The sequence below is a fragment of the Setaria viridis genome, chromosome 4, assembly GCF_005286985.2.
Source record: "Setaria viridis chromosome 4, Setaria_viridis_v4.0, whole genome shotgun sequence".
NCBI lineage: Eukaryota > Viridiplantae > Streptophyta > Magnoliopsida > Poales > Poaceae > Setaria > Setaria viridis.
The window spans coordinates 5,835,666-5,850,899 of NC_048266.2; the positions used below are offsets into that span (position 1 = coordinate 5,835,666).

The 15,234-nt window shown below is 46.6% G+C and overlaps 1 protein-coding gene across 23 annotated transcripts; it reads left to right on the forward strand.

The window, feature by feature from the left end:
- Positions 1-3,133: 3,133 nt before the first annotated feature.
- Positions 3,134-14,911, forward strand: LOC117852835 (uncharacterized). Of its 23 annotated transcripts, none has more exons than XR_011897997.1 (5): positions 3,134-4,500; positions 8,771-8,835; positions 9,081-11,106; positions 13,651-13,726; positions 14,512-14,911. XR_011897997.1 is itself a non-coding variant. In XM_034735115.2 (2 exons), coding segments are annotated over exons 1-2 (597 nt in total). In that variant the 5' UTR covers positions 5,727-6,768; the 3' UTR covers positions 8,384-8,634. The 23 variants fall into 23 exon arrangements, 1 of the variants encoding a protein (XP_034591006.1); XR_011897990.1 differs by having other exon boundaries at positions 9,081-9,730; positions 11,030-11,106; positions 11,790-14,911; XR_011897996.1 differs by having other exon boundaries at positions 9,081-9,730; positions 11,030-11,106; positions 13,651-14,911.
- The last annotated feature ends 323 nt before the right edge of the window (positions 14,912-15,234 follow it).

A 15,234-nucleotide genomic window follows, 5' to 3' on the forward strand; every position in this document is an offset into this window, starting at 1 on the left:
ACGCTACAGTGTGCTATAGTGCTATAACAGTAATTTGGCACATCCCAACTTTAGCAACTAAACAAGGCCAAAGTAGCAGCCGTAGTAGGGGGCGTTTGGTAGCCTGCTCTCGCGTAGCTAGGCTCATGGGCGAGGCTCTGGCCAGCTCAGCCAACCCATGAGATACAGAGATGTTGATTAGTAAATCTGCATTTCACTATGATCGTGCCCGTGCGTTACTACAGGCAACAAAAATCATACAGTATTGCCATGCATATAAATTGTGGAGTGCAATTGTTCCAACCTTGCATATACTATTTGATAAAATATAATCCATATTCGACAAATTACTGCAAAGACTAATTAGGGTTTTTTAATAATCCACGCTATACTACTAATGATTGAACAAAACTTAAAGCATGAAAAATTGGAAAAAGAACATCAACTTCTATTAGAGAGATGAAAAAAGATGGATTATATTGAGAATGAAATGAAGACCTAAATGGTGAAAGCACCAAGATCTATATATCAAACTAATAGTTGACGGGCAAACATAGACTGCTGGTAAAGAAGAAGCAGCCGCAGGGGGGCAAGAAGTAAAAAGAGAAATCAAATCTAATCCAATCGCCAAGCGAGGAAAAGAAGGGCCTATTTGGAAGAGGTTTGGCTCCTTTGGCTGTGACTCCTCTAATGAAGTGACTTATGTGATGGAGCTGAAGCCGTTTTGAAAAATATATATCTCATGTTTCTTTATACATTAAAAAAATATCAAAAATATACTCTGTGATTCTATGGTACAGATGAATTTTAAGTCGCAGTTCAATTTATAGATTTTATAAAATAACAAATGATTAATGAGTATAATTAAATTAATTTATATTTTTCTCTTCTCCTTTTCTTTTTCCCCTCTCCTTTTTTCCTATCTTATCCGTTCAACCTTCAGAGGGTGTTTGGTTCCACGTACCCTATCACATCAAATATTTAGATACTAATTAGGAGGACTAGACATGAGCTAATTATAAAACCAATTGCACAGATGGAGGCTAATTCGCGAGACGAATCTATTAAGCCTAATTAGTCCATGATTTGATAATGCTACAGTAAATATGTGCTAATCATGAATTAGTTAGGCTCAATAGATTCATCGCGCGAATTGGCCTCCATATGTACAATTGGTTTTGTAATTAGTCTATATTTAATACTCCTAATTAGTATCTAAATATTCGATGTGATAGGGACTAAACTTTAGTCCTTGGAACCAAACACCCCCTCAGTCTCCATGCCGCTAGTCCAACCACGCTAACCTGCTCTGTTCCCCACCTTTGCTCGCTCGCCGTGCGTAGCTGCTGCTACCCGGCCTCCATCGCTTCCCGGCCGATGAAGCTAGTACTGCTTCGCTGCAGCTGCCCCTATGCTGCCGTGCGAGGGACACGCTGCTGCCAGGCGAGGTGCTCGCACCCACACCGTCCTGCGCACTGGCGCTGGCGTGCCAGCCATGGCTGCAGCGAGGCGGGGATATGCACACAGGCCATGCCGACGGTCTTCCAGGCCGCACTCCTATGCCAATGCGGTGCCGCTGTGGGCTGAGGCCGCCGTTCTCAATTACGCTATCCGCTGCAGTTGCTCGGTCGTCCTTCTCATCCCCCGCCAGATCTGCAGTGCCCAATGGGAGAGAAGGGTTTTTCAGTGCGGGGAACTTCATCCTCGACCTCCCAACGAGCTCACAGCGCGACTGCCAAGAGCAGCACCAGCATCCAGGCTGAAGATGACGAGATCTAGTCCACCAGCACCACTACGACGCCGCACTCAACCTAGGCCTCCGCGTGTGCAGGCCAGCTCCCTGTCATGGTCACCTTCCATGGCGGCAGCTTCTGCACCAACTCCTACGTGACACCGCACTTCCACGCGGCCTGCACCAGGCTGACCGCGGGGGGCGACACGCTCGTCCTCTCCGCCGGCTACGCCTTGTGCCTGAGCACCGTCTGCCGGTCGCCATCGACACCGCCATAGCGGTCCTCCTCTGGCTCCGCGGCCAGGCCTGCCCCTTCCCCGACGCCGACGATGCTGACCCCTGGCTGGCCAAGCTCGCTAACCCGGGCAGGGTCTTCGTCATCGCGGAGTTGGCGGACGGTGTCCTTGTGCACCATCTCAACGCCTGCTTCTCCGGCACGCCGGGCGTGTGCCACCCTCTGCGGCTCCGCGGGTTTGTGCTGTTGATGCCGTTGGCGTCGAGCCGAGCCCGCGCGGAGCTGGCCTGCCGCTGATGGATCACGATGGGAGAAAACGGGTCCTAGAGCTCCCTCGGCTCCACCGCCGCCACCTTGGCCCGGCCGCACCCGCCGCGGCACCTCCCTCGTCCTCCGCCCCGCACCTTTTGCCTCCCTCCAGTGGCACGGCCGCAACAGGCGATGGCGACGGTGGCTGGACGATGATGGAGGACGCGGCTGTGGATTTAGTGGTGGACGTGTGGTGGCGGCGGAGGGTATCGATGTGAGGGTAGGAGGCGTGAGGAAGAAGAGAGGATAAGGAACAGTGCGATCTAAGGGCCTACGATCGACGGCTCGCGGTGAGGGACATTCGTGCGCAGGTAGGTCCTCTCCTTCGATCGTAGGATGATGTGGCTCCCGGCGCCGCGATTCACGGCGACGGACGGCGCGTACACCGTGTAGCGCCGACGGACCGAAAGGCAAAAGACTTACGACGTTTTTACTTGGTTTCGTTTTTATCTGTAGAGATGGGCCAGGCTCTTCTCAAATCATGTTTGGTAGCTTGGACACGCTGGTAGGTTTACCTTGCACAAAGTCTACGGTAGGCTTACCCATCCACCGACGCCGCTGCCGACGTAGACGAGCTCGCCGTCGCTTCCGCTCCTCGCGGCTTCGCACCGCCGCCGTTGGCCCCCCGCCCGCTTTGCCGCGCCGCTGCTGCTTCGAGCCATCGCGGCCTCCTCCACATCCTCTCTCCTCTGCTTTTTCACATGTTCTTCCAATAGGAGCTCTGTTTCCTCGGCTTTTGTCTTCATGCTCGTGCTTGCCCGCCGATTCCAAAGGAATTAATGGCACATTCTCTTCCTTCAATTCTTGTTCTTCCACTGGCTCTATTTGGGCTGGTGTTTCCCTCGAAATCGTCGACGCTTCCCTTGGAATTTCGGGTATATGGTGCTAGAGCTTGAACCTGAGGCTTAGCGCCGGCGACGCCTGCCCGTGTGCCCTCCGCGGCCTGCCGCTGCTGCTTCGGCTCGCCCAAGCCGCCCGCGGCGGCTGCTTGCTCACGCCTGCCGCTCGCTGCCCCGCCTGCCGCGGAACCTCGCACGCGCACGCCGCTCGCGCCACCAGCCGCGCGCCGCGGTCGCTTCGACCAGGCTGCCACTGCGACCCCGCCCGCCACCGCACGCCGCGGCCGCTTGAGATGCGGCGCCTCCGCCGTGCCCCGCCGTCCGCCGCGGCTGCTTCGAGCCGCCGCAGCCCGCGCCCATCGCCGCTGCCGGCTGCGGGCCCCATCCGCCGTGCGCCGGCACGGCCATTGCGCGCCGTCGCGGCCACCGCCATCCGTTGACCGACCGCTGCCTGTGGGTGGTTGAGAGGTTACCGGTGCCTTTTTCATCTCGGGGCCCTGGCCCAAAACTCCAACCAGCTACCAAACATAGCTACTTGCAGTCCACCAGCCTGGCTAGAGATCCATACAAGCTACCAATCGGCCCCTCAGTACTTCACGCTGTAAAAACACTTCGCCCCGTGGAAGAGGAGGAAATACAACCGGCTAGCACGGATTGGGTCGACGGTGCACTCAAAAAAAAAAAACTACTGGTTCGTCCCTCGAGAGAAAAAAATTACTGGTCGTTCCTAGTACAACGTTGTTTAGCCCCTATCGCCAAATGATTAACCGTAGATGCCCTCGTAAAACGAGCAGGATTACAGTAAGGCGTTTCTTCCCTCTGATAGGTGGAGGCATTGGGCATTTGCACTGAGCCGCCCACAGTGATGTCTGGTGCAGAGTGATGCCGCACGCACTGGAGCAAGTATAATAAGGGGCTGTAAGCTGGCTGAATACTGCCGTGGAGGAGAGAGAAGAGGTGAGAGAGGAGAAGCGGGCTATAAGCTTACAGCCAACTTGGGTACAGGAACCAAGAAACTTTGTGAGAATGACTTGTGGGCCATGTATTAATGGTGAAGAGCTAACCATTGTACGAGTGGGCTAGGAAAAGGCTAAGAGAAACCTTACAGCCCGCTTGCTAGCTACGTTATTAAACTTGCTCTTATCCACTTGTTATTTAGACGGCGACGAGGATGGGGAGACTCTCGAGTCAACGTGCTAGCTCCGGCTCAAATGAGAATATGAGATGCAGAGCGTCTGCAATCTGCATCTAGCTCGCACCTCTCCGTCGCCACGCTCGGCGACCTGCTGCTGCTGCTGTCGCCGCCGCAGATGGGCAAGGCGATTGGACACCTTGATGGCCTTAGCTGAGCTGCTTCCAGCTTGCCTTCCACTCGTGCCGTGGCACTAGCAGCCTAGCAGTAGCAGGTTCGTCTGCTCTCCCTGTCTTCAGTGTTCGTTTTGCTGTGAAAGCTAGTTTCTGCTTGCCTTATTTTTGGATCAAATCTTGTGGACTTTAGTTAATCTGCTTGGCTGTTTTAGTTAATCTGCAATTCCTCTTTGAGAGCAACCGAGCAGCTCCTCTGAAATGGGCGGGAAACATGGCATCGCTGCAGATCTGACTCCAAACTAATCGCTAGTAAAGGTGGAGAATATTCTGAATACATCTCATTTCAAAAAAGAAACCTGAACACATCAACCTTGATAAATATTTTGTCTCGCTTAATATGGTTTCTTTGCTACTGTCCCAAACCAAAAGGAGTTCATGGGGAATTGGGGATTACCTGAGTGGCTTTACTTTGGGGTGGGAGCAGTTTAGGCACTTGGCAGAGCAGAGTGTGCAAGTGGGACGGGGCCGGGCCAGTACGACATAAAGGGCTTTGAGCCCATTAGGACTGTGCCGGGCTAGCTAGCCACCTATGTGGTGGTGAGGCACAGGGGGATTTCCTATCTACTTCCTGTAGATATATAACTAAACATAGGAGAGCTCCCCCCTTTTCATCGAATTATTTTTTTATTTTAACCTTTTTAAATCTAAAATTTTAAAAATAACCCCTCCCAATCTAAATTACCAAAAACTAGCATTTTTGGTCACGCTAAAAGATGTGATGCGACTTATAACATAATCACACCACGTGCAATGGCGTGAGTAAACTGCCACCGCGACCCTGCGACTTGAGTTCGGTTTGCCATGTCTCAAGTCCCAACCGTAGAAACGACCATAGAGCTTAGGCCCGAGCGCATGAGCATGCAGCCGGTAGGCCGGTACAGGCCCCCAATTTCCAGGGGCCCAAAATATTTCCTACGTAGCCACGCAGGCCTGCAGCCCATCAGGCACCCGGAAGCAAAACAGGTCAATTTAGCTCGGTCCGTCTCCGCAAGATCCTAACTCCGCCGTCTCGCATGCCTCCACGTCTTGTCTCCCGTCCACACGATCGCTTTTTTTTTTTCTCGTCCGTCCACGCTAGGGCAGCGACGAAGAACTATGCCAGCGGCTGGCGCCTGGCAGCCTGGGTGGCGAGACAGCGAGCAATTGAGCCGTTGAGCGAACCACAAGCCAGCAAGCAATGAGGCCGGCGACAGGCCTGAGCAGAGAGAGGGAAGGGCAACGGACGTCGTCAGGCAGCCAGCAGGAGCCCTCCGTGTAAGTTACTTACCAAATTTTTATTCCTCAATTCTGTTAATATACCGCAGCATCATTCTAGATTCTACAAATCGCTGCATCTCCAGGTATGCTTAATCTGGTCCACTTAATTTTTATTTTTTAATATTTTAATCAATATTGATGGGTGATGACTGATGACTAATATAATATTGAATTATTGATGTTCAGTTATCTTTATTATGGATCATCTAGTGTTCCAAGATTCTAATCATGTCCTCTGCAAACCGGTCTAATCTGGTTACCAAAAGCGTAAGAAAAAAATAAAGAAGAGAGGATTTAACTCAATCTTAAAAAAAAAGGGAGGTAGATCTCATTTTAAAGTTTGGTACAGAGTCTCGATTTTTGCCGGCTCGATCCTAAGCACATAGGAAACAAAAGCTAAAGGGAGGGTTCAATTACATAGCACAGGTATACGCTACTAGTTTGGAAGCTCGAAATAAACTTAAAGTAGGCGGCTAGCCGCGCCCCCCCCCCCCCCAAAAAAAAAAAACTGCGCAAGAAATTTCACACGCATTTGCCTCGGACATGCTGGACCTGTTACACGTGTCGTCGTGGCCCTTCAATTAGCATTCTAAGTGCGTCCCGTTTTCAGCTTTAAGCGATTATATATTCAAAATCTTGCAAAACTCGTAGTAGAAAACTCTTAAGTACCCGGCTCATTAGAAAATGGAGATGAGGAGGAGAAGACACACATTGCTTCTCACTTTCTTAAGTTGTCACCACATATGAACGGTAGGTGTAGGGAAACTCATCACGAGCCCAGGTCGCTGCATCCCAGTCACGCGGTGCCCCCTAGTCCTCCTCGCTCCACCAGCACTCCAGCAGCAATCTCTGCTCGCCGCTCCCCTTGGCAGCCAGACAGCCAGTAGCATCTGCATCTCCTACGACCTCCGGCCCCCCGAGTTCGTCTTAAACCCCCCAAAACCACCGCCGCGCGCTGTTCCCCGATCCACGAAAAGGCGCGCCAGGACCTCCCTCCTCAGCTCCAGATCCTCCTCCTCCCCGCCCGGCCCAGCACCGTACCGACTACAATGGGGAACTCAATTTCCGCCGCCGGTCCAGCGCTGTGCGCCGCGATCGGCGCCATCGAGCTCGTCCACTTCCTGGACCCGCAGCGGACGGGTGCGCGCACCGCGGCAGCCGCCCAAGCCCCGGCGCTCGGCAGCGTGGTCCGGGCCTTCCTCCCGCTGTCCGCGGCGTGGGGATTCTTCATCACCTCCATGGCGCTTATGTACCGCCACCACCTCCAACGCGCCGGTGCCGCGGCCGCCGGAAACCGGTGCCAGTCGGAGCGCGTCCGCTTCATGTTGTGTGCATCCCTTGGCTTCCTCGAGTTCTTTTTGTTCGTCGTGCCGGCTCCAGATGGAGTTGGCGCGGATCACGACGTAGCTCGGGAGCTTGGTCGGGCGGCTCTCCGTGCGCTGCCCGCTGCGGCCACGGCGACCTTCTTTTTGAGCATGCTGCTGATAATCGTCGGGCACATCCGCGCCGGCGGCGAAGGAGGCGGCGGCGCCGTCGCCGGAGACGGGCCGATCGGGGCGCCCGCTGGGCTCCTCGCCAAGATGTCCATCGGATCGGCGGCGGCACTCGTCTGCCTCATGGCCATGGCGGCCCTCTACGGCGCCTAGTAAGTTTAATTTTCCCCAACATCCCCTCCGTGCGCCCGCGGCCCGCGCCTCCGCCCGCGTTGGTGGTGCCGGCGCCGCAGCTCCCTTTCTGCTAGCGCCGCCGCCCTTGCGGCCTCGGCGCCTCGCTATGCCGTGCCGCCTCGCGTTGTGTCTAACCTCTCCGGCTGTCATGTCCCTGACCCGAACCCGATCATCCGACTCCGCCTTCTCCCCATCGCAAACTTCCACCAGGCCACCAGGTCGCGCCCGCTGGCCCGCCTGCTCACCGGCTGGATCGATCCATCCAAGCAAGGCCCCGCCCCCACCTCGAACCCCTAGTCCTTCGACTGCAATTTGCGCTTCCTCTCCTCCTCGTCGCCGCACGGCCCGCACCCTGCGCCGAAGCTAGGACTACGAGCGCGCAGGCACAGAATCCTCCTCCAAGAGAGATGCGACGGCATGATCCCGATGAGTCGGTGGTGTACTGTCGCTTGGGATGGAGGCGGCGGCGGTTCTGCGACGAGTATTGTCGAATTTCAAGTGTGAGGTGAGAGTGAGTGACTGTCCTGCACTGTGCTGTTCTGTGCTTGGCTGTTGGAGCTTGCCCACTCGGCCACTCGGACAGGTGTCATCCATGGTGAGCTGAGCGCCTGAGCAGCCTGAGCTTCGCATCGAACGACGGCTCGGATTTCGTCAGCAGCCGCGACACGCTGTGCTTGCTTCTTGGACTATAAATTCCTTGTGTCCTTGTCCCGGAGGCCGGATTAAATTTTCCTTTCAACGGAGGAATTAGGGCGCACTGGAGGACAGGGCGCTTCCTGGCGTTGATCTCTTCGCTCATGCTGCTCCGGTGCTTCCTCGAATTCAATCTTTTTGGTTCGCCTAAAGTTGTCATTGGGTAGACAGTTTGTGATTGACCAATCACATGCCTTCTTTAATATACTGTTACGTTAGAGAATTGTCAGTTACTTGTTTCCCTTTTGCAATGCCCAGTTAATTTGGCACTGATGATACAATGTGGCATTTTGTGTGGTGCAGATAAGCTCCTGGAAGAAGATGCACTGGCTGGATACCGTCAAGGTTCATTGCAGGGATGCCCTGACATGGCCAGATTTTAATTTTTCCATGATGATTTTTGACATTTGTAATAATATTAAGTCAGGGCTGATGCCTTGAACTTTTGTGTCTAAATTTTATCCAACAACTTCTCTATGCATGCTTCTGCCACCATGCATCTGATACTATTTGATATGGGACTGTGGGGTGGGTAATATGATGCAATAATCTTAATTCTGTCTTGTGGATGTATGTGATCATTGCTGATTTTACTAATCCGAGGTGCATGTATTGGTGTTCTGGAAAATGTAAGTACCAAAATGGGTTGGCTTTTCCCTGCTGGAGTGGGTTCATTACTTTCCATTTACAGGTTCAGATTTGGAGCTTCCAGCAGAATTTGAAGAGTATCATGAAAAAGGGGAGAAACTTATGCAGGTTATGGCTCTCTACATTTGCACTCTTAATTTTTATTTATGTTAGCTCTAGATCTTAGGGGTTTGTTGGAGTTATTCTAGCTCTAGTTTGTTGGGTTTCGTATTGCAATTGTTTTTTAATTTTTTTATATACTTGTAGGACATTTTCCTGGCTTCAGTGGGTTATTATACACCCTCTTTGTTCTTGAAAATTTGAATGAGTGCTGATAATTTCTCTGATTGTTTACTTTTTTCTACTGTGTGCAGGTACCAATAATCGAAGCTTAAGCATATTATTTCTTCAGCTTCATCTTGATTATATCACAGCCTGAAAATAAGACATCATGCTGTGAGTTTTATCTTTTAAACTTATGCATATTTTCAGACTTAGGTATCATTTCTGACTTCTTAAGGTATCTTGATCCTTGCCATGATTGATCACTTAGGCATCTTTCTAGATTTCCTTGGAGTTAACTTGAGGTGTACCAAAGTGTAGCAATCTGCAGCTATGAACCCAACATGCCCTACTTGGTACTTGCATCTGTTGTCTTGTTATAAACCTTGTATAGCTCTATTGCTATATCTGGCTGTGTCTATAGTTCTTCTTGATCATGCTATTTTTGTGATACTAGTGATAATCATGTAATTGCAAATTTCAATATGCGATCCTCTCTTTATTTTCTTAATGGCTTTAGTGATATACTCATAATGCTAATATCTAGATAAAGTTGTTGGGCTAATGTTCTACGCAGGCATAATACCAATCCCCTTTCCTCTAAAAAGTTTTGGTTGCCTGCTGAAAATCTATCTGATTATTTATTTTTCATTTTTATCATATGCAGGTAACATTCAAGCTGTAACCATATTCCTTTCAAGTTCATTTTGATTATGCAAGTCCTGAAATAAGATTTAATGCTGTAAGTTTTGCCTCTAAACTTAACTATACCAATGCAAGTAAGGCCATGATTGACCACTTAGGCTTCTTTTGGGTCTTATAAGATGGTAGTCACATCTCATTTGCTACATATCTTTGCTTGCTATCAAACCTTGTGGATCTATTGCAATAATCTAGTTCTGGCTATTTCCTGTCAAAAAAATCTAGTTGTGACTAGTTCTTATTGATCATGCTATATATTGTGAGATTAGGATAACCTGGACTGCATATTTTCATACAATGCTCTCTTTACTCTGTTGATGGCCCTATTAATCTACTCATAATGGGATTATCTAGATAAAGTTTGTTGGTTTCCTAGTAGTTTTTTTAAACACACTTTTCTAAGACTTTAATTGGCTTCTGTTCAACCCATGGATAATATAAGGAAATTCATCTAAATAAAAATCTGTTACTTGCTAAAAATTTCTCCGATTATTCAATTTTGTGATGAGATGATGCAAACCTATGATAGCTTGGCCTTGATAGGTCGATGAGGACAAAGATGGCTTTTGAAGTCAGAGCATATTCTACAAAAGTAGATATGCAACATCGCCGTGGCACCAAAAGTAGTCCTGGCGTTGTTAAAAGTTTTGAGGTCATCCTGCTTTAGATTCTTGATTTTGTTTTTCAAGGGAAACTTTTGAATCAGACTTGGAAAGTTGGCTAACGATTTTGGGGGCTTGCTGGAGTCATCTATTTCTTGTTTATTAGGTTCCTTTCATATCTTTTGTTTTCCTTTCTGTAATGTACATCCGTATGGCATTTTTCCTGGCTTCTGGTCAAGTTGTGGGGGTTTAGTTACATGCTCTTTGATCTAAAAATCTGTGAATGAGTGCTGGTAATTTCTCCGACCATTACTTTTGCTTGTACTGTGTTTGTAAATTGGCATGATGCTGTAAGTTTTGCCTTTTGAACTATGTAAAGTATGACAAAGATTGATCACTAAGCCGTCTTTTGACACTTGTTAAGGAGTTAATTGCTTACACTTGTTAGTTGTTAAGTGTTAATTTGAGGTGTCATCACAAGCTGTGAACCAAATATTCTGTAACTTGTCACGTCTAGTGTAATGCTTTTTTGCTGTCCAATTTTGTGTAGCTACATTGCAATCTTGTTGTGGCTAGTTTCTTGCTTATTATCAAGATAAAGTTTGTCGTGCTGTTAGTTTGAGATATCATCGATACCCATGGGATTGCAGGTTGAGATTACCAAGATAAAGTTTGTTGTTCTGTTTGTTTCCATAATTTTATAAATAAGATTTTGGCTTATGTTCAATCATCTGCAGGTAGAAGCAGTAAGGGTTAAGCATATTCTTCCCCTCCTTGCTGATCATATCACACCCTGCAAATAAGACAAGATCCTGTAAGTATTGCCTCTAAACCTAACTAGAATGTAAGACCATGCATGATTGGTACCTCGCTTCTCTTGAGACTAGTAAGGAGTAGTCTGCACCTGGTGTCATCTTGGCTTGCTATTGCAATATGATTATTGCTAGGTCCTGTTGATTATGCTATTTTCGCATCTAAAGAAATCAAGCATCATTTTGTGAGATTGGTGATACCTATTGATTAATGCGCACTCTCCTCATCATTTTTTTAATGTCCTGATAATCTATCAGCCATGGGATTGTGGGTTGTGTCCCCAAGAACACTGAATTGCTTGCATTGCTATCATTTAATCCTGGGATATGAATACCAGTATGCCCATTATATTCTACTCCTACATGAATTGTATGATATTCTACTCCTACATCGCTCTTATAAAAGCTAAAAGTACCTATGCACGTGCTCATAAGTGGGCATTGCGCGACTCCTGAAGACACCGTTTGAGACCAGAGTGGAGAGGATTATGGTGCTCCAATTTCCGTGTCTCATGGACCCAAGGCAATTAAACTCCAAACTGGACCGTCACTTTTTAGTTTGATACTCCTACGGTCCTACCCATGTGAACTGCATGACTTGCGTGAGATGCAGCAAAATCTAGGAAAGATTGGCTTTGATGTGCTGATGAGAACAAAGGTGCCTTTTGTTTTCCTTTGAAATCAGGACTCAGGAGCATATTCTACAGAGACAGTTATGACGCCACGGCAGCAAAAGTTCTTTAAAAGTTCTGAGATCATCCAACTTTAGACTGAATACCTTTTTGAAGGGCAACTTTAGACTCAGAGCATACTTGGTACTTGCATTTGTTGGCATGCTTGTTATAAACCTCATCTCTGTTGCAATCTGGCTGCATCTACAGTTCTTGTTGATCATGCTATTTTGTGAGGTTAACAGTGATAGTCATGCAATTGCAGATTTCTATACACGGTCCGTTCTTTATTTTCTTAATGGCCCTAGTGATATACCCATAATGCCATTATCTAGATAAAGTTTTTTTTCAAAAAGTATTATCTAGATAAAGTTTTGGCCTCTTGGGATCCTATTAGTTTTGTTTTCTTTTTACAATTTTGCAACTTTGGCTAATGTCCAACCCCGGGTTGCATGCTGAAAAATCCTCTTACAATTTTGCAACTTTGGCAACCCGTGAATAGTTGCGGCTAGTTCTTGTTGATCATGCTATATATTGTGAGGTTAGAACAGCTTGGTCTTACATATTTCTATACTACGCTCCCTTTATTTTGTTCATGATCCGATTAATCTACTCATAATGCGATTATCTAGATAAAGCTTGTTGGTTTCCTATTATTTTTTTGTTTTTTATACTTTTGTAAGGTTATTTATTTGGCTTCTGTTCAACCCGTGGTTAATACAAATTCCCTTTCATCTAAAGAAAATCGGTTACTTGCTAAAAATTTCTGTGGTTATTCAGTTTTATGATGTGATGCAAACCTATGATAGCTTGACCTTGACGGGTTGATGAAGACATAGATGGCTTTTGAAATTAGAGCCTATTCTACAGAAAAAGATATGCATCATTGCCAAAGCACCAAAAGTGAACCAGACTTGAAAAGTCGGCTCAGGATTTTGGGGGCTTGTTGGAGTCATCTATTTCTTGTTTGTGTGTTCCTATCATATTTGTTATTTTCCCTTTTTTGTAATGTACTTCCGTAAGACCTTTTTCCTGGCTTCTGTTCAAGTTGTGGGGGTTAGTTATATCCTCTTTTCTCTAAAAAGATTTGAATGAGTGCTGATAATTTCTCTGGACAATTACTTTTGCTTCTACTTTGTGTACAAGACTACAGGTAGCGATCAAGGCCTCACCATATTCCTTCAGCTTCATATAGCCCATAAATAGGCATGAGGCTGTATTTAAACCTATGTAAAATAAGACTTGATCACTAATTCATCTTTTGGCATTTGTTAAGGAGTTGATTTTTTTTACGCTTGTTGTTAAGAAGGTAATTTGAGGTGTCACAAGCTCTGAACCGAACATGCCTTAGCTACTCACATCTGGTGTAATGCTTGCTGTCCAATCTTGTGTGGCTACATTGCAATCTGGTTTGGCTAGTTATAGAGTAAAATGTATGGCTGGTCCTTAAACTATCCGGCTGTGTCACTTAGGTCCCCATAAGCTCCCTAAATTTAGGTCCGGGTGTTATTTAGGTTCCTATACTTTCAGAATGTAGATCCAGCCAGGGTCTATGTACTCTCTAAAGTCTTTATCATCTCAATTAATAGGTAAAAATTATTTTTACATAGATGTAATTTGATTATAGTAAAATAAAGTGTGTGGGAAATATTGATGTACTGAATCCAAAATGGTTGATGATCTTTTACTTTGGAAGCAATATCTTAACTTGCTAGGTGTGCATGACAGGCGTGCTCTATTATTGAAAGATTGTTCAAATTTGAATAACTTGTAGTTGCACTTACTAAACTAAAATTTCTTATTTTTTTCTCTCTGTAATATTTTGGTTTGTATGCCGAAAATTTCTTATTTTTTCTTTTTTTTTGTCATCTGTAGGTAGAAGTCATAGGGTTAAGCATATCCTTCAACTCCTGGTTGATCATATTACACCCTGCAAATAAGATAAGATCCTGTAAGATTTGCCTCTAAACCTAACTACACTAAGACCATGCATGGTTGACCACTACTTTAATTTGCTTCTTTTGACACTAGTATGGAGTTAGTCGAATTGGTGACTTCTTGGCTTGCTATTGCAATCTGATTGTGGCTGTGTCTTGTTGATTAAGCTATTTTTTACATCAGAAGAGATTAAGCATTTTGTGAGATAGGTGATACCTTCTGGATTATGTGCATTCTCCTCATTTTTCAGCGTCCTGAATCCTGATAATCTATCCGCCATGGGTTTGTGGGTTGTGTCCCCACAAACGTTGAATTGCTTACATTGCTATCATTTGATCCTGGGATATGAATGCCAGTATGTCCATCATATTCTCTACATAAATAGTATGATTTGGCAACATAGATTAAAAGTACCTATGCACATGCACATATGTGGCATTGTGCAACTCCTGATGGAAGGAAACCATTTGAGACAAGAGTGGAGACATAGTAGTGGAGGGTATTATACTGCTCTCTGAAAGGAGAGGAATGTAAGAATTTTCAACCACAAAGAGTCTACCGTTGCCATAATATGCTACAGAATTAAGGATGAGTTAAACAACTGGATGATGGCGGGCGCCAAGCACATATCATCTCTGTCTGGCCGGATCTAATTAAGAGATGTTTTAGATTTTTTTTTGTCTAAATCTTTGGTTAGAGTATTTAGTTTGTAATCCTTACATCTAGGAGCTCCTTCTTTTTAATATAATTGACAGCTCTCCTGCTGGTTCGTTTAAAAAAAGTATTATATTGCTCCAGTTTGGTATGTCATGGACCCAGGCAATGATACTCCAAGCTGGACCGCCACTTTAGTTTGATACTCCTACGATCCTACCCATATGAACTGCATGACTTGTGTAAGATGCAGCAAATCTATGATAGCTTGGCTTTTTGTTTTTGATATGCTAATGAGAACAAAGGTGCCTTGTTTTCCTTTGCAATCAGGAGCATATTCTACAGAGATAGATATGACGCCCCACTGCAGCAAAAGTTCTCTCTTGTTGTTAAAAGTTCTGAGATCATCCTACTTTAGACTGAGTACCTTTTTGAAGGGCATCTTTAGACTCAGACTTGGGAAGTTGAGAGAGCGACTTCAAGAAATAAAGAACATTGAGAATAATGCATATCCATTTGAAGGAGATGATTAGTTTTACTTGCAGTAAGTACACACTCTGTAGTCTGTACCTCTATTATTTTTCTCGCGTCCTGCTTCAGATTCCCGGTTGCTCGTCGTTGATTTGGTACATGAAAATCTACTCCAAGTCGGTCTGGTATGATCGGCGGTTTGTCATTGACCATGCCAGTCGGGCGTCGTGGACACGTCGGACAGTGACGAGTGACGGTAACAGTAGCAAGGGCAGGGGTTTCGATTCGCTTGTTTGACCGTAACAGTAGAATTCTAGATGGCCGGCCCGGGCGGATTAGAGAAGATGCGACGTGCTTGCGCTCGTCGTCATTGCCATTCTTTCATGTAGAAAGTTA

Excerpts from the sequence above, each read along its gene's own strand:
- LOC117852835 (XM_034735115.2), top strand. The coding sequence starts at position 6,769 with ATGGGGAACTCAATTTCCGCCGCCGGTCCAGCGCTGTGCGCCGCGATC.